Raw genomic sequence first — 19,769 nt, forward strand, 5'->3', positions numbered from 1 at the left:
AGAGAGGAGGACGGAGGACCTGAAGCGGGCTCTGCGCTGACAGCAGCGAGCCTGATGCGGGGCTTGAACTCATGAACCGTGAGATTATGACCTGAGCCGAAGTTGGACGCTCAACGGACTGAGCCACCCAGGCGTCCTAAAGAGAAGGCATCTTAAACAGTGTGCCTGGCACAAAGGAACGGGGGTGGGAGACAGCATGGTGCCTCTGGGAAATCGCAAATTCTCCTTCAACAGGCAGACTTCTCAGGAATCCTTTGAACCAAATCATTTGACTTAAGGACACTGAGACTCAGAAATAGACTATAAAGAACAAGCAAAAAGACAGCTCCTTTTTTGACTGCTAGAGAGAAGATCATGCACCTGGAAATTGACCACAGTGATCAGGAAGAGGAGAATTAGGTAGTCATCAGGCCCCCTCCTGCAGCCTCCTCTTTGGTGTGGTCTTATATTGTTTGACCATAGTGTGGGAACATGAGACACACCCATTTCCTGCACACATTCCCCCCTTCCTGCCTGAGGGCCCTGCACCTGCTGCTTCTTTTACCCGGGACCGCTTCCATCACAAGGGAATCAGGACAGTGTGGAAAAGATGGCCCACCCAGTCCACATTATTCCAAAATATGAGATACTGTCCCCCTCAATTAGGAGATACTCTCCTGGTGCATCAAAGACCTTGGTTTCCCTTAATTAAAAAAAAATTTTTTTAAATCTTTATTTGTTTGAGAGAGACAGAGTGCGAGCAGGGGAAGAACAGAGAGAGAGGGAGACACAGAATCCGAAGTAGGCTCCAGGCTCTGAGCTGTCAGCACAGAGCCTGACATAGGGCTCCAACTCACGAACCGTGAGATCATGACCTGAGCTGAAGTCGGACGCTTAACCGACTGAGCCACCCAGGCGCCCCACCTTGTTAAAATTTTTATAGAATTTTATACTATACTTAATAGGTAAATAACTATCAAACATCCACAATGAGCCAGATATGACACGACATGCACTTTTTATATATGATCTCGAGTCTTTGTGGCTATTCACAAAGTCATCACTAGCATCCCCTTTGCCATGAGCAGAGGTGCTGGGAGGCTCCAGGCCATCAGCTGATGGACGGTCGGCCTGCCTGAGTATGGTGTGCTGGCTGCCAAAGGCTACATGTCCCCACAATGTTGCATCTCCCCTCTAGAGTGCAAAACTCACCCATTCTGGTATATTTTTCCCAACTTTCCCAGTTCCCAAAAAGAACCGAAACATAATAAAGGGCACATTTATAAAGAACAAGCCTCCCAGCCCAGTCCCCTACTCCATCAGAGGCCATCTTTGCTATGCCAGGTCACTGTCCGTGACCAGCTTGCTCCCTGGGATGGGCTAAGAACAAGGGATGTATAGGCCAGCTTCCTGATGATGCCTGCTCCTGCCCATAAGGGGGTCTGGGCTCAAGAGTTGGTGCCAACGCTCCCTACAAGTAGAAGATCTAAAGTGACAGGGATTCTAAACTGCCACCAGGCCCTCAGATTCAAGTTCAATGTGAGTCAGCTTTGACTGGACTGCTGGAAGCTTGAGGAAGCAACAATGGCAGCAGCATGATAAGGACAATGGTGTTCGTGTTCATAAGAACATGTTCTAGGATCATCGCTCTGGGCAGGCGCTTTCCTTATCCCTGTTTACAGGGCTCCTCACTCCCCCTTTAAAAAGTTCTGGCCTGGGATTCTCAGACACTGGCTCTTGCTCTCCTTCTCCCTCCTGGGACAGTCTGTCCTTGCCTCCTGTAGTGCCTATTTCTTGTCTCTCAAACCTTTCAACACGGACCCTTGTTCGTACCTTCTGTGTCCTCCCTTCCCAGCTGACCTCACCCCGTTTTGCAGCCCCACATCTGCATCCCAGCCTTAACGCTTCCCTTAACCTTCTCACTCGTATATCTGACACCATCTCTATGTAGACGAGTACCAGGCACCTCAAACTCAACACGTCCTTGACAGAACTGGTTATCTCCACCCCCAAGCCTACCCTTCTTACAGCCTTTCCCATCTCTATCGACCCCAACTCCATCTTGCTAGTCTCCCAGGCCGACAACCCTGAGAGTCACCTTGAGGGCCTCTTTCCCATCCCAAATTCCATCTATTAGCAAATCCCACTGGCTCTGCCTTGAAAGTAGTTTCAGACTCGGTTTATTCTTAGCCACCTCCACACTTACCATCCTGTCCAACTCTCCTCGTCCTCCTCTCCCCTGGACTGTTATAATATCCTCTTAGTCCTTGCCTCCCCCCCCCCCCCCCCAACAGTCTACTATTGACAGGGCATCCAGAGTAACACTTGAGTCACATCATGTAAGGTCTCTGCCCAGACCTACCAATGGTTTCTGCCTCCCTCAGAATAAAACCAGCACCCTCAGGATGACCTATAAGGCTCTATGCAGCACCCACCCCCCCCAACCCAACACCTATCACCTCTGACCTCTCTTGCTACTCTCCCCCTTGTTCATTCCACTCCAGACACACTAGCTTCCATACTGCTCTGCAACTACACTGAGTGGGATCCTGCCTCAGGACCTTTGCACTGCTACTTCTTTTACCTGGAATGTGCATTCCCTCCAGAGAACAACATAGCTCTTTCCTTCATTTCTTTTAGATGAGGTCTTCTCTGGTCACTTCTATAGAATGACAACCCCACAACTGCCCCGCTCTGGCACTCTCTACCTTCCTCATCCCACTTTATTTTTCTTCTGAATACATACCACCTGACACAGTATACATTTGTTTATGTATACTGTCCATTTCTTCACACTAGATGTAAGCTTTGAAAGGCCACATACTTGGCTGTTTTGTTCACTGCTGTATTCTTTATAACCAGCATGAAGCCTGACACATAGAAGGTGCCCAGTAAACATTTGTTGAATAAACACGTTCTTATCAGAAAGAAGATAAACAGCAAAGGAATAGCTCCCAAACCAACAACAAAGGAGCCAGGCATATACAGTCAATTTAGAGCATCTGGAAGAGGCATACGTGCCCCTTTTAGAGAAACTGCCATGCTGTGACTTCCTGCAAACTGCCCTCCCCTCTTGTCTGCTCAGCCATCAAGGTCCATAGTGACCTGGGGTCAGCGGGAGGCAAACTTAGGGGTGGGGTGGAAGACCCAGGGGCCAGTTTTTGTTACCCTTTCAATTTCTGTGGCCTTCTATTACCCCTGGTTGTTCTCTTGTACCCAATCTTCCCTTTCCAACCCTTCTCCTTACACACTGAACTTTCCAGGTTGGGGCAGATGCTGGCAGCCAGTCCAGGACTGGGGTTGACCCCCTTAGGACCTGCCAGAGTATGGGAGAGACAGGCAGAGGTCATGGGCCTAAACGGTGACTGGGGGAGGGCGGGACGGCATGACTACTACAGTTCAAGGATCTCACTGGTGGCCTGATACTGGAGGCCTCGTTTCCAGTCCTGCGTCTGTCATGAGCTTGAGGTGGGAGAAGCCAGGCTCTCCCTGAGCCCTGCCATTTATGAGGCACACATCTTACTACCCTCCAGATTGGACCCATGAACTCATACCATAATAAGCACCTGCTATGTGCCTCGTCCTGGACCGGGCCCAGGGGAGATGACACCATACCTGTCCCCAGGAGCTCACAAGTTAAAGAACATACAACCTAGTAATTATAACGACTATTAACGAAATGTGACATGGGCTCTAATAATGCAGACAGGGCACCATTATGGGAGAACGAGCTCAGGAAGCTGATGAAGATGGCACAGAACAGGTAACATCGAAGTGTCACTCAGTTCGTGTCACCAAGAAGTGGGGGCAAGGCACTCCAGGTGAACAAGAATGTGAGCAAAGTTTTTAGGGTTATTTCCAGGCCAATCTCAACATACAAGATCTGAGACCTCAAGCTTTCATTTAAAAACAGTTCTGAGGGGCGCCTGGGTGGCTCAGTCGGTTAAGCGGCCGACTTCGGCTCGGGTCACGATCTCGCGGTCCGTGAGTTCGAGCCCCACGTCGGGCTCTGTGCTGACAGCTCAGAGCCTGGAGCCTGCTTCCGATTCTGTGTCTCCCTCTCTATGCCCCTCTCCCGTTCATGCTCTGTCTCTCTCTGTCTCAAAAATAAATAAACGTTAAAAAAAAAATTTAAAAATAAAAAGTTTTGATATCTTGGTTTATAAAATGAAGAAACATTATGTCTTAATAGCATTAATTCAGAAAAGATTAAATTTGGAGACCTTACATTGGCTTTAAAAGTCTGTACCAAGCCATCTAAAAAGCGGATGCTGCAGATGACTTCAGATCGAGTTTTCTCTTTGGGTAATTCTGAGGTGCGTATGTTATTAATTCTTCCACCCAATGCACGTAACCGGGAGGTCATAACTGTCGTTGAATAACCTGTAACAGAAAGTACACTTGTTAGCTCTCTGACATGAAAATTACCTGCTACGTGTGGATGCACCTCACAGTCCACCTATCCCGTGTCTGCTTTGATCCTCATAAAACTGAAGACCTCGGACAAATGAGAGCCAGATAACAGACCGTGTTTCCATTCGACTTCTAAGCGGCTCTAAGCAAAATGTATTGCTCCGTTATAACATGTTAACAGAATTATATGGCTTATTTGTGTGTTTTATCTCCCTGGTCTAAATCTAATTTATATTTCCTAGGCTTTTAATTTTTTATGTTTAACTTTTTGTATATATTTGTGAACTCTACTATATTTTTTTAAGGAACTAAATGTCATGTAAAAATGATTTAAAATATTAAGATACTTATTGGTCAATTAAACTACATTAAGTAACTTACAGTCATTAAAAGACACCATTTAGGGGCACCTGGGTGGCTCAGTTGGTTGGGTGTCCGACTTTGGCTCAGGTCATGATCTCAGGGCTCGGGAATTCAAGCCCTACGTCGGGCTCTGTGCTGACAGCTCAGAGCCTGGAGCCCGCTTTGGATTCTGTGTCTCCCCCTCTCTCTCTGCCCCCTCCCCTGCTCATGCTATTTCTCTCCCTCAAAAATAAATAAACATTTTTTTAGAGCTCCTGTAAATCAGTAAGAGAAAAAAACAAGCAATCTGGCAGAAAATGGGAACCACGTTAGTTGTCAAAGAAATGCAAATTAAAACCACAAAGTAATGGTACCACATACCCACCAGAATGGCTACAATGAAATCTAACAAAACCAAGTGCTGGCCAGGGTATGTGGCAACCGGAACTTTCAGGCACTGCTGGTAAGAATGAAAATTAGCGCAACTATTTTGGAAAATGGTTTGGCAGAAGCTACTAGCACTGAACATATGCATATTCTGTGACATAATTCCACTCCTAGGCATATTCCCAACAGAAAAATGTGGATTTACCCACTAAAAGACATGCATGAGAATTTTTATAATAGCCCCAAACTGGAAAAGACTCAAATGCCCATCAACAGAGGGAAATTGTGGTATAGTCATACCATGCTTAACTGTACAGCAAAGGAAGTAAGTGAACCACTGTGATGTGAAACACAAGTGAATTCTTCCGTTATGTTGAGCAAAAGCAGCCAGATACAACAGATTACCAACAACATGAATCCATTTGCATAAAGTTCAGAAACAGGCAAAACTGGTCAACGCCAACAGAACACAGAAGCGTGGTCACCCCTGTGGGAAGTGACCAGGGTGGGGGATGGGGGGTGGACAAGAGACTTCTGGGATGCTTATAATATTCTGTTGATCTGGGTACTGATCCTGGTGTGCACGCTTTGTGAGGCTTCATCAAGCTCTACACTTATTTGTGTACTTGTCTGTATACTGCAATATCAAGTTCACGTAAAATAATACAGGGAGGAAGAGGGAGTTAGTTTAAAATCTGACTCTCTATTCAGGGAACGGCAAGGAAAGAGGTCTTTCTAGTGAATGCAACTGTAGGGCAGTAGACTAAAAAAAGACTGAGGAAGTGTGCAGTGAGCACACGGTCACATCACGCAGGCAGGAAAGCCAAGGGTCTAGGCCAGCTCCTCAGCTTAGGGAACGGAGGAGGTGTAAATCTGACGAGGTTGGAGGCAAGAACAGATAAAGGTGAAGGACTTAAGGGCAATTTAGTGTTCTTTTTTGTTAATTCTCTGCAAACTTTCCAAGATGAGCTGGGCCTTTGCATGAGCTATTCCCTCTGCCTAGAAAGTTCTTTCTGTTCCTCTTCAGTCCTCAGTGCCCAGCACAAGCATCACTTCCTCAGCAAAGCCTTCCCTGGTGTCCATAACTACTATTTGTGTTAGAGGCTCTCCTGTGTGGTGCTCAGGACAATGCGACAGTTACAGCTGGTGACGTATTTAACACTGGCCTCTGCCACCAGAAGCTAAGCTTCACAAGGGTAGGGACCAGGTCTGGTTTTACTCACCGCATCTCCCAACACCTACCCAGCTCTGGGAGGCAGCCAAGAAATAGCTGAACAACAACTCAATGAGTAAAAGGAAAAATGAAATGAAAAATGAAGCCAAGACTAGCACCTGGAAAAACAGTGCTACCTGATAAGACAAACTTGGGTTGTGGGAGCAGGAAGGAGGATGGAACGAAGGTGGGGACATCCCCTAGACCAGGGTTCCCCACACTGTAAGGTGCACACAACAGGGGCAACCTAGAATGCAAGGGGGGCTGAGGGGGGCCCGGGAGTCTGCAATTCTCAGTCTCCCAGGTGACAGAGCCGCTGATCCGGGGTTCACACTGTGAGGAACAAGTCACGGATAACCGGAAAAGCAGCACTAAATGTCAGGCAGGGTCAGAAAGCAAGACTGGGGAATCAGCAGCAAGGAAGGGACTAGCATAAAGCAGACTGGCGCCTGAGAATCAAGCCTCAGGGGACCACTGGAGGCACAGCTTGGCGGCAGGAAGCAGAAACACAAAGTAGGTGAAGGCTCCAGGAGAGAAGGGTGCACTTGGTCCCTCTTCCTACAGCGGGAGCTCCAGACAAACCTCCATTCTTCTGTAGATAGGGACAGGCAGTCTCAAATATTAATAAAACAAATTCCGGGGACCGGCAGTGGGAGAAAAAGTACTCTGTCACTTATAAAATTCCACCCACCCCACCACCTCCACCTTGCCCTTTCCAACGAAAATGTCATCAGAAGCAGGGATGCATTTTCTGAGTAATACCAAGAGTTATCAAAAGACAACAAACGTGTTCCATAATACTTTAACCACTTTGAATTTAAAATGTCAAATTTATTGTTTAGTCCTTGTCTAAGAATTTCAGGTGGGCTAGAATTTTTTTTTTTTTTTTTTTTTTTTTAAGATACAATAGAATCATTACAAGCATGATTCTAGTGGGAGGTGCACATCAGTATTACCTGGGGAGCTTTAAACAAAAAAACCAGGCCTGTCCTGGCCACACCCATAGACGGTGATTCAGCAACCTGGGATGTGACAGAGTGACTTTCCCTTTGGGAAGCCCTCACAGAAGGAGGCAGTCAATGGCCAGAGGAGAGAGTTTGCAGGGAACCTCAGGACGTGCTCCAGATGGTCAAACTTAAGAATACAGGTTCCCGGAATCTGAGCCATTCACTGAGGGGGTCACACGGGAAACAGCGGGGTAGTTCCTCAGGGCAGCTAACACTAAGAGCTCATCACACCATGACTCTGGATGGAAAAAACCAAAAGTGATTTCAAACAAGAGCCTCCAAATGAAAGTCAGATGGACAGACGTGCTAAGAGCAGGCACTAATTTTCAAACTGCTCCTGGCCCTCGCAGCTCCGTGCAGCTGGCACAAGCGTGGGTACCGGTGGGACTTATTAACTTGACCATGGTTAACGACATTCCCCAGCATAGTCATGTAGCCAGCGACCCAGAAGAGACACTGCTTTCCTCTGCACATCGATCTCTGCTATATAAAAGGCCTTGAAACCTAACAATGTAATGAACAATGTAATGAACAATGGAATTTCACGAAAGTCGCAGATATATTCTCCCCACAATTGTTCCTAAAGCGTACCTTGAGAAGAGCAAGCCTCATGTTGAATAACCACATAATCGAGCCAGGCAGGGTTTTCAGACTGTCTTGAAATTCTCTTAAACAATCCGGTCAAGACAATGGATGCTGACTGACTGCCCAGTTTCCGGAACCACAGCAATTGGGGAACCTGGGGTTTCTACGGCTTCCTTTATAAGCCTCTTCATTCTAAACAAAGCCACAACCTCACCAAGAACACACTGGCCTCCCTAACCACAAGTGGCTACAGCTGCAGCTGATGTATTCTATAATATGGAAGCCTTATTTGCTCTTTTTTCAAAATCAAAACCAATCAGTTGTGGCTTCAGTATCTGTTCTGCACAACAGAGGTTCCACTGTGACTATAGATTTTATCAGACTGTACCTGCAAGACATACAGGAAGACTCGACATCTCCCTTAGTGCACAGTGGGGGCCCAGTGCACACCATGAGTGTGAGTTAACACCTGGCGGGACACAGACTAGGTACTCAATAAAAGGCATTATATTAACAATGCTAAACTTCTTTTGTTTAATATATTTTTTAAATATTTATTTTTGAGAGAGAGAGTGTGTGTGTGAGCAGGGGATGGGAAGAGAGAGAGGGAGACACAAAATCCAAAGCAGGCTCCAGGCTCTGAGCTGTCAGTGGGGCTCCAACTCATGACCCTCGACATCATGACCTGGGCCAGAGTTGGACGCTTAACTGACTGAGTCACCCAGATGCCCAACACTACTGTGCTTCTAATGCCATCAGGTGCTGCCTAGAATCTGGATTTTGTAGCCAACCCCGATTTCAAATGCCTTCTATAAATGTTCTGTTTCTTAAAATTTTATTTCAACAGAGACAGCCTGTGAGGTTAAGAGATAGATAGGTGACATACCTTTGAGCTGCTCTATAAACACAGGTTCCAGAATCAGGGGGCATATTGCGTGGGATGCGGCAATTTGTGGCATGTGGGACACCGGAGCCCTTGTGGGTGGGGTTGGGTGACAAGTCTTCAACCACTATCCTTTCTGGGCTCCCTGTCTGCCCTGGAGCTGGGGACAGGGAAGAGGTGATGCTTTATTTCCTAAGGGTCTACATGCTGACCCAGGGAACTCTGTTCTTTTACAAGCACGTGAACCACAGACAGAAGGGAGAGGACTATACTCTTCTCCATTAGAGAAAGTCAGAAAGAACTCCATTTTGGTCATTTTATTTTTTTAAGTTTATTTATTTTGAGAGAGAGAGCAAGACAGGGGCAGAGAGAGAGGGAGAGAGAGAGAGAATCCCAATTAGGCTCCACACTGTCAGCACACAGCCCGACACGGGGTTCGAGCCCATGAACCGTGAGTTCATGACCTGAGCCGAAATCAAGAGTCCCACCTTTAAATGACTGAGCCACCCAGGTACTCCCATTTTAGTCATTTTAAAAGAAAATGTTGAGGTTATTTCACACCCTTGTTTCCCAAAATGAGAACTTAGACCTCTAACTCAAGAGTGCAAGTTTCAGTTAAAAGAAAAAAAAAGCAGTTCTGATTTATTAACACCTAATTTGTGAGTAAACACTACAAATGAACCACAGGTGGCTCAATAAAGGAATCAGCCTGACTAATCATCACGCCGACCTAGGCCAATGCTACCACCTAGTGGCCATCAGAGGAAAACACGGCACCTCCTACCCTATGACTTTCTACTTCCTGGAGAGAAACAGGCACAGCCTTGCTCCCTTTTCTTATCACAGTTCAACTCAAAAAATCTCTCACAGTACAGAAGGCCTTCTTTGTAGCCCAATCCCCTCCTTTTCCCTAATTCTTCTTCCCTAGTGAAGTCAGGAGAGGTTTTTGTGGGGGTGGGAGGTAGGGGTGGGAGGATATTGATGAGCCCCAACAGATGCCTCATTGGCTAGAGAGGGACGTCTCTAACATGGAAAATAAACACTCATGTAAAATCAGCTATGCTAGACAGATGACTCATCAAATACCAATATTGCTTTCTCCACCTTTCCACTGTAAATACATGGCACTCGGGCTTCATTATGGGTTAACCAAGTCTTCAGGGGGCAAATGCCCATCACACATGACTTTACTGCATATGGACAGGAAAACACATACACAGGATAGCTTCTAGCTCTAGGCTGTTTTATGGCCAGGTTTACGTGTTCCTTAAACTTCTCTGAAGTGGGGTATTCCCTTCTAAAGATTTATAAACATCTGGATGGGGATTTATTTATTAAGCTCTAGATTAAGATCGGATCAAACTGTAAGAATGTATGCTTAGTAATTAAGCTGCTAACAAAGAAACAATGATTAAAATGAGACTTTTAAACCAAAGACTTAAATAAAACTTTAATGTGCTTGATTTAATCATCTGGGGAGCTTGTTAAAATAGATTCCTGGCACCACCTACAGAATCTATGGTTTAGTAGGGACCGAAGAAACTGCATTTTAAAAGTTAATTTTTTCCAACTTATAGAAAAGTTGCAAGAAAAACAGAACTCCCATATACCCCCATTGGCCAGGATTTAATTAACTTTCTGTCATATATGCTTTCTCTCCTACACACCCCCACACCTTATGCTTTTTACTGAACACTTGGAAGGTGTAGATATTATGCCCCTTTACCTCTGAATATTTAGCATGTCTCTCAATGACAAGGACATTCCAAGCCACAGTACAATTATTGTACTGGGCAATTTAACACTGATAAAAGCACTTATATAATATACAGCCCATATTAAAGTTTTGCACATTGTTCCAATGATGTCCTTTATTTCTTTCCTCCTGATCCAGGATCCAAACGAGGACCTTGCCATTGCTTTAATTGTCAGACTGAAGTTGCATTTTTAATAAGCATCCCCAGGGGACTCAGACACAGCAGGTCTGAGCACCATGCAGTGGAAAATACTCAACCAGATGATCCCAGGGTTCCTTTCGGTTTTGACTGTATGTGACTACAGCCAAGGGCTTGGTTAGGTCAGCACTCTACGTCAGTTTTCCTACATTACAAATCACTTTGCAGAGCTAAAAGGAGTTTCTGTAGCTTAGCAGCTGTCCCCTTACTTAGTCTGGGGAAGCACTTCCTAAGACATTGTTAAAGTAGCATAGACTTTCCAGTCTATATGTCAGTGCTGGGATTAGCACTGTTGTCATAACAGAGGAAGAAAGCAACACGAAAATAATGTTAGTTCAAAAAGGGTTCTATCACTTGAAATTATGTAACCAGATGTCTTGGCTTGTTCACCCAAATTAGTTCACATCTTTCACAGACAGTGATTCCTAACGATTCATAATATCCAAGTTATAAAAAAGGCAGCAGGGTCTTCTGTAATGTGCTTTTGCAGAAATGAGGGGCAGTCAACTACAATCGTGGTAAGGAAGGAAAGAGACAAAAGGAAGAGAGACATGTACATTTTGTGATTAGGCTTTTCAAAAGTTATTAATGAAACTCAGCCCAACCAGATAGTGATTTTAGTTCTCATTTGTAAAATACTCACATATTTTAAAAAAAACACTTCTTAAAAAATTTTTTTTAGTGTTTATTATTTTTGAGAGAGAGAGAGAGACAGAGTGCAAGCAAGGGAGGGGCAGAGAGAGAGAGGGAGACACAGAATCTGAAGCAGGCTCCAGGCTCTGAGCTGCCAGCACAGAGACTGATGTGGGGCTCGAAACCACGGACTGTTGAGATCACGACCTGAGCCGAAGTCGGATGCTTAACCACCCAGGAGCCCCCCCCAAAAACACTACTGTATGTACTATTTTACTTTATTAATTCTAAATTACGTGCATCTGATAAAATTGCAATGGGGCACTTGGGTGGTTCAGGTGGTTGAGTGTCCGAATCTTAGTTTTGGCCCAGGTCATGGGTTCATCTCATGGTTCATGAGTTTGAGCACCTGCATCAGGCTCTGCACTGTCAGCAAGGAGCCTGCTTGGGATTCTCTCTCTCTCTCTCTCTCTCTCTCTCTCTCTCTGTCTCTCTCTCTCTCTCCCTCCCTCCCTCCCTCCCTCCCCCTCTCTCTCTGCCCTTCCCCCACTCACTCTCTGTCTCTCCAAAAAAAATTACCATACAACTGATTACATGAAACTGAATTTTCCTCATGACTATTTTCCATAAATTTATCAACACTGCTTTCTGGCAATTACTCCTCCCCCCCTTCGTACTTGCCTTTTTAATATCCAAAGTACTACACTGCCTAAATACAAAGATAAATATACGGGCTTCTTTTAAAAACTAGTTTATAATGTAAACAATCACTATACACATTTCTAAATTAGAAAGAAATCTATTAAGGATGGCATTTTCATATTGCTAATTCAGTGTTACAGCCAATGCCCTGATTTTTCAGCACAGAGGCTCAGGACAAATTAATTTTTAAATAGCATTTTTAAAGCTTAACAGCTGTCAATGAAAATAATAATTGCAGCTGACAATGGAAGTATTAGTACATGAGACTGGTTTTTAATTTGGGCATGCAGATATAAAAGTATTTAATATCTTATTTAGAAGAAAAGATGCTTCTGTGAGCACATTTATGAAAGTTTCTAACTCTCGCATTTCACATTATTTGCCACCACATGGGAGAAAAGGCTCATACAAGTCCCTTCAATAGCACAGCTCACTACTCAAATTATCCTGCAATTATTAACCTGAACACTCCAGACGTACAGTCTTGGGATCAAATCATTTGTTCCAAAGCTCCTATAATTTGTTCAGGGAGTGGATCACCAACTAGGGCCCCCAGGAAGCAGGGTGGGGTAATTTGTAGGATTCGTTCTCAGACAGAGACCCGTAATTAGCGCCCTCTTTCTCCTACAACTTCAAAATGCCAAATAGTTTTCTTATTATGGAGTCAGGGTTTATTTATAGGCTCAACACCATGACACTGGCAAAACTAACAAAATAAGAAAGTTACACTTGATACTGGGAGATAACAAGAAGTAGTTTCAGGCTACCTGAAGGGCAAGATGAAGAACTCCGTGGGGGCTGTGGACGGTTTCGGGAAAGAGGTAATGTTGCTACAAAGAGAAGCCAACCTCCTAACGTTCCATGAGCGAAGTTTTCAGGGTGGCGATGAGAAGCTAAGGAACTGAACGCACCAGCTGCCCCTAAGCGATGAGAACACTCACGTTACACTCATTACCCTTGTTGGGTCTATTACATGAAGTCACTGCCCAAACCCCACCTTTTTCTTGAAGCCTCACAGAGGGAAGAAGCACAAATCCTAAGTGCACAGCTCTCAAGAGAAGCCTGGCAGAAGCCCCCTCGTGCCCCCATCCAAACAGGACTTCCCCCAGAGGGGACTACTCTTCTAACTTTTAACACCAACTTCATGAGATTTTTTTTTAAAGTCAACTCTACTCCCAACATGGGGTTCAAACTTACGACCCTAAGATCAAGATCTGTGAGCTCTATTGACCGAGCCAGACAGGCTCCCCTCTTCCTGTGATTTTTTAAATTTATTTTTGAGAGAGAGAGAGAGAGTGTGAGCAGGGGGAGTGGCAGAGACAGACAGGGAGACACCAAATCTGAAGCAGGCTCCAGGTTCTGAGCTGTTGGCACAGATCCTGACGTGGGGCTCAAACTCATGGACCGTGATATCATGACCTGAGCTGAAGTCAGACGCTTAACCGACTGAGCCACCCAGGCACCCCATCATGAGATTTTTTTTAAGTTTTTTTTTTTTTTTTTTTTTTTAATGTTTAGGAAAGGTTATCACAGTGCAGTGCTAAACTGCACCCCTGCCCCAAATTTCCCAGGACTCTGCTCTCCCAGGGCTGTGAGCAGCACATATGTGGATGCTTCTGGCATCTGTGCAGTATGGGCTGCAGAGAAATGAGAAGCATGGGATGTGGTCTCCCCCCAGGTGAGGCTCTGAACAGTGTCTAGTGAACCTCTCCCGTTAAGATGCCACCTCAGTGGACCCAGAACCTTCAGAGGTCAGCAAGCCTGCCTCCTGGAAGGAACTCCAGGCCTTGGAATGATGGAACCAAACCATGCGGAGGAAAAGGACTCCAGGACTTTCTACAGACAAGCTGTCCCTATATCCTCCCTACAACTGGCCAAAGTCCCACAATGGACTAGGACTACACTGCACAGACCCTCAATCTTGCTTATAATTACTCTTAACCTTTAGTACTACTTTGGCAAAGGAGTTCTGGACCATTTACTCAATACTCATTTACTGGGCACCTGCTCTATGTCAGGCCGGATGCATAGAAGTACCTGGAGTTTCAAGATCTAAGGGAGATGAACACCCAGGGTGCCAGAGAAACAGGAGGAGGGGTCCCGACCTGACTGGGGTGGGCAGTGGGACCAGGTCACAAAGGTGTCACAGGGGAACCTTGCAGGATAAAAGGAAGTCAACTAGGTAGAAGGGGCTTCCAACATGGCAGTGCATATACAAAAGTCAGGAGGGGAAACACATTTTAGGAAATGCAAGGAGAGAGATTTAGCAGGAGTATCTGGGGCATAACTGGTATCCTAGAGATATCTCAGGGAGAAGATTTGGTGCTTCAAAAATCCAAGCAGCTGTCACACATGATATGGCGTGAGGCTGTAGGAAGGTCAGCAGCAATGGAATCAATCGCATGCGGGTTGGAACCCCAGCTTAACCACTTAGTAGCTGCGTGAACTTAGCAATCACTCACCCTTTTCCTTACCTACAAAAGGGGGAGGGGGATTTTCTATGCTTTTCAAGGTTTTAAGCACTGAGTATGTCTGAAACTAACTGGCACCTAGCAGGGTCCAATCAATGGTACTTATGACTACTGTCTTTAGGCTGGTCTGTTTAGACCCCAAGGGTTCAAATGGGTGAAGGACAAAAGAAACAGATTTCTCTTTAACAGAAGGAAGAGCTTTTGAATAGTCAAGCCTGCACAAATATGAGAGGGACTGCATCAGGAGAGAGGGAGTTCCCTGTCACTAGAGGTGATCAAGCAGAGAAGGCGGGTAAGACCTTTGGTGAGAAGGTCGCAGAGGGCAGACCAGCCCTGGAGGAGGTGGGATGGGTGTACCCTGAGCACCCATGACCAAGACTCTATTATGACTTGTTTCAATAGTGCCAAGGTTAAGTCTCTGTACATGTAAGTCCACTCAAAGCAAGCACTGTTCAAAATGAGATTCCTTATACACAGACTTCTCACGGGAAAGAATTCTAAACGGGTACTTCAGTCTTGAAAAAAACTAGAATGACCCCATCACTGAAACAGGGGATAAAAGAATACGAATGGACCAAAAGCAATACATAAAAGCTCAAAGTATAGATAGCAGAGTATGTTTTATATTGAGCTATTTCCACCTAAAATTAAGCTACCAGTCTCTTTCCATTCTCCCTCTGGATAGTTCCATGAGGCCCCAAACAGACTGGAAAACAGGATGGAATAAATCTACTCTACAGGGCCATGAATCAAGTTGCATAAACTTTACAAAAATACTGTGCTAATATTTGCCCTCGGGGCACAGACACGCCCATTTGGGTGTAAGTCCATGGTATTTCTATGTTGGGTTCCAGCCCCCACCCCTTTACAGCCAAAAGCAGCAGAAGCCTTCAGAAAAGAAAACAGCTAAAGTCACTTTGAAAGGTTTGAGATGTGCTAATCGCAACTCATCCCAGCCAAGAAGCTGGGATCTCACAACAGGACCATCCTGCCAGCTTTGTTCCTGCCAAGGAGTCTGAAGCCAGTGGCAGCCTGGCCAGAGAAACCCAATCCTCACCACCAGCAGCCCTCTCCATGATTTTATCTCAAGGAAACACAGAAAAATATCTTCCAACCCTGAAACCCTGACCCCCCGCTGAAAGCATCACCCTATTTGTCACTAATCAGCCAAGGAACCTGGGAAGCCACTGCTCTATTTTTTTCTTTACTTTTCACTGGTTTTCTTTCATCGATTTCCTAGTTTAGAGCCTTTGGAAGGCTCCTTCCAGCTTTAAAATCCCCTTCCTGGGGCACCTGGGTGGCTCAGTTGGTTGAGCGTCCTACTTTGGCTCAGGTCATGATCTCACAGTTTGTGGGTTCGAGCCCTGCATCAGGCTCTGTGTTGACTGCTTGCTCAGATCCTGGAGCCTGCTTCAGATTCTGTGTCTCCTTCTCTTTCTGCCCCTCCCCCACTCACACTCTGTCTCTGTTTCTCAGAAATAAATAAATGTAAAAAAAAAAAAAAAAAAAATTTAAAACCCCCTGCCATCTCCGGGTATATTAGGTATAGCAACCCAGCCTCTCTAGAAAACAAGATAAAATGTATTCTCATGTATGCTAGTCAGACTTCCAGGACTTTCTGACTTGGTGAGATGGAGTCACAAGATTTATGAGAGGGAACTGCACGGACTCTAAAAAGACTTAGAAAGGCATGCCAAAATGCTAGTCAGCAAATAATGTATCTTGTTGCTGCCATTGTTACATTTGCTTGTAGTGAGGTCTTCCACATGCTACGAGCCGGGAATACAGAAATACAATCCATTCTCAGCTTTTAAGGAGTGCAGGGAAAGAGTAACACCACTGCCTGGGGGCTCCTGGTGGCTGGGCCCATTGGAAGCCTGAAGGAACGTCAGATCTGAGTTCCAGTCTCTGCCCTACCACTCCCAACACGACAGGACATTGGTCAAATGAACTCTGTAAGTCTGGTTTCTGCACAAGTAAATACTTCTGAGGAGCAGGGCCCTCCTGCCCGGCTCACAGCAAACACTCACCAGCAGCTGCTAGGAGCTCTGATGCGCCCATTCTCCCACCTTACTCCTAGTCCCTGGGCCACTGCCACCCCCGGGCTTCCTGTCCTGGGGAACAGCCAAGGGTCCTCAGGGGCTTCAGAGGTTTCTAAATACTCTTGCACCCATTGCTTCTGACTCCATTCACTCTGACTGAGGCTGGCAGGCAGCATTCCTGTTCCAATTTACAGGCTGGTAGATTAGACTCCAAGAGCCATGCTGGAGTCACACAGTTGGCCTCCAAATGGGGCGATGACCCCCAGCTCAGTGCGGGGCATCACATACCTCCTGCCCGCTGAGTCCACTGGCCCACATGACTGGGAAGGAAGATGAATTACAGGTGATTCACTGGAGGGAAAAAGGCCCCACTTAATCACTACTGTCTCTGTAATTTCCTGACTAAAGGTATGTTCTTACCTTTTGAGATAATCTTTGTAAACACTCCCCACAGCTCACATGTTGGTAGATTTCCTCTTAAGGAGGAAATGGTCCAGAAAACCTACCCCCCCCCCCACCCCCCGCCACACACACACCATTTAATTCTGCAATATCAGAAACCTGAGTAATGACTTGGGTATTTATTACCATATTCCCTCCGTTCTAAGATGACACAATTGAATTAACAGGTGTTTCGAAAAAAATGTAAAGAAAAATTTAAAGTACCCTCGGACGGCCCAGGTCGTGCCGATTAGAGGAAAGTTAAAATGTGGCACACATCTCTCAGAGTTGAGGACACGTAGTAAATGACTTCCTCTCGTTTTTGGCAAAAGGTGTGGGCTGGAGTGCATGCGCATGACATCCGAAGGCACCTCCAGGTCTACAGGCAGTCACCCCGGGTTAATTATTAGCAGTGGGAGAACAGGAGTACGTCACCTCATTTCTTGAGGCCAGGCCCTCAGTTTGGCCTGGGGCTTCTCTGACCCTGTGACCACTGGCTCTCCTTCCAGGGGGATCCTGAGAGTGGCACACCAGCCCCAGAGCTGGCCAGTCCCCCCCTCCACTGCACCTGCCTTCAGGAATCCCAGGAGTTGGAGGACTCATGATGGAGGCCTAGGTTCACTGCAGCCCTCAGAAGGCTGGGCTTCTCTAGTTGAGCTCAACTAGACCTTTTGTCCCTCACCCTGGTGGGGGGGGGGGGGACTCTAAGCCAAGGATCTCCTGGGACAGCCATGGGGTGGGGCACCTGAGGTGTGGCAGGGGATAGCCACGAGGCATCTAAACCTTGTTGTTCTTGCAGTGAGCTGTGGGAGGTACACGGGCAGTGCAGAATCTAACTCCACGGCTGCGAGAGACACATTGGCTCCAATCACCCGAAGGTAGCTAGCCCTGGAGGGGAAGGAGAGGGCAGGAAGGCAGAGGAGTGGCCACGCACGGTGCGCTCTGATCCACGCACATCAGATACAACGTGCCGACCAGCAGTGTCGTCTTGATTGGGAGCATTTATTTTTTTTCCAAGTTGTACTCATTCCTCCTATCCCACCGTGAGACATTTGTCCACGTAACTCAAACAATTCACCGGCAGTTTTTGTTGTTATAGTTTACAATATTTCACCTGGTGAAATCATAACCGTGTGGCCGGGTGTCCGGATGATTTCTAGTGGGTAGGGGCTCCAACTTCCGAAAGAACCCATTGTGAACGTGAAAAGGGAAGAAGGAGCAAGGGACCAAGGGCTTTCACAAGCGTCAGGGAAACGGGGGCCCAGGGGAGCCTTGCTTTAGGGCCAAAGCACCAGAGGTGTGTGGCCACAAGGGGACCGGAAGTGGCTAGGATCCCCACCCCACGCCTCCTGGAGGAAAACGGCCAAACAGATGAGCAGGTAATTGATGAGAATTTGGGCAAAATCACCAGATTTTCTCTTTTCGGTCCTTTCTACCAGACAATCTTGTTTTTATTTTTATTTAAAAAAAAAAAAAATTTTTTTTTAACGTTTATTTATTTTTGAGACCGAGAGAGACAGAGCATGAATGGGGGAGGGGGAGAGAGAGAGGGAGACACAGAATCGGAAGCAGGCTCCAGGCTCTGAGCCCTCAGCCCAGAGCCCGACCCGGGGCTCGAACTCACGGACCGCGAGATCGTGACCTGAGCCAAAGTCGGCCGCTTAACCGACTGAGCCACCCAGGCGCCCCTACCAGACAATCTTTTTATACTTGGGAAGGATAGAATTAAAGGGGACGGGATGCATCTCCTATGACCTGCACTCCACACCTGTCACCTCATTTGACTTTGACGTCAAAAGAGATCGAGGCTAAAGGCAGCAAGGATGGTGCGTGAGTGACCCGGGGAGAAGGGAAATCAAACCCAGTGGCTCCTGGCAGTCATGCTCTTCCCAAATCTCACACTGTTTCTCTAGGTCTTTCTTGTGGTAGAACAAATAGAACATAAAACTTGCCATTTTAACCATTTTAAAGCATACAGTTCAGTGGCGTTAGAGTCACAATGTTGTGCAACCATCACCCCTCTTTCCAAAACTTTTTTGTCACTCCAAACAGAAACTCTGTACCCATTAAGCAATAACTCGTTATTCCTTTCCTCCCCCCCAATCTTTGGCAACCTCGACTTTGTCTCTGTGAATTCACCTATCCTAGGTATTTCATATAAGTGGAATCAGACAACATTTGTCCTTTTGTGTCTGGCTTATTCACTTAGCATAATGGCTTCAAGGGTCATCCATATCGTACTGTGTCAGAATGCCATTCTTTTTTTACTATTAAAATTTTTTTTTAAGGTTTATTCATTTTTCAGAGACAGAGAGAGACAGAGCGTGAGTAGGGAAGGGGCAGAGGGAGAGAGGGAGACACAGAATCGGAAGCAGGCTGCAGGCTCTGAGCTGTCAGCACAGAGCCCGATGCGGGGCTCGAACTCATGAACCACGAGACCATGACCTAAGCTGAAGTCGGACTCTTAACCCACTGAGTCACCCAGGAGCCCCAGAATGCCATTCCTTTTTAAGGCTGAATAACATGCCGTCGCACAGAGACACCACATTTTGTCCATCTATTTGTCTGTTGGATGCTTGGGCTGTTTCCCATTTGGCTATTGTGAATAGTGCCACAATTAACATCTCTGTACAAGCATTTATTTGAGCCTGTTTTCAATTCTTTTGGGTATATACCTAGGAATGGAATTGCTGGGACATGGCAATTCAATGTTTAG

The 19,769-nt window shown here is 46.1% G+C and overlaps 1 protein-coding gene across 3 annotated transcripts in view; it reads right to left on the minus strand.

The window, feature by feature from the left end:
* PTPN3 (protein tyrosine phosphatase non-receptor type 3) overlaps nucleotides 1–19,769 on the minus strand; it is a 112,754-nt gene that overhangs the window by 76,092 nt on the left and 16,893 nt on the right. For 2 of the 3 annotated variants that reach the window (XM_060609068.3, XM_060609066.3), the window contains exon 2: nucleotides 4,208–4,362. In XM_060609068.3, the coding sequence (XP_060465051.1) occupies nucleotides 4,208–4,345 (138 nt within the window). In that variant the 5' untranslated portion in view covers nucleotides 4,346–4,362. Of the gene's footprint in view, nucleotides 1–4,207; nucleotides 4,363–12,866; nucleotides 12,884–19,769 lie in introns of those variants that run through there. The other variant, XM_078436600.2, reaches the window with a different exon arrangement.

The sequence above is a fragment of the Panthera onca genome, chromosome D4 (genome assembly GCF_046562875.1).
Source record: "Panthera onca isolate mPanOnc1 chromosome D4, mPanOnc1 haplotype 2, whole genome shotgun sequence".
In the NCBI taxonomy this organism is placed as follows: domain Eukaryota; kingdom Metazoa; phylum Chordata; class Mammalia; order Carnivora; family Felidae; genus Panthera; species Panthera onca.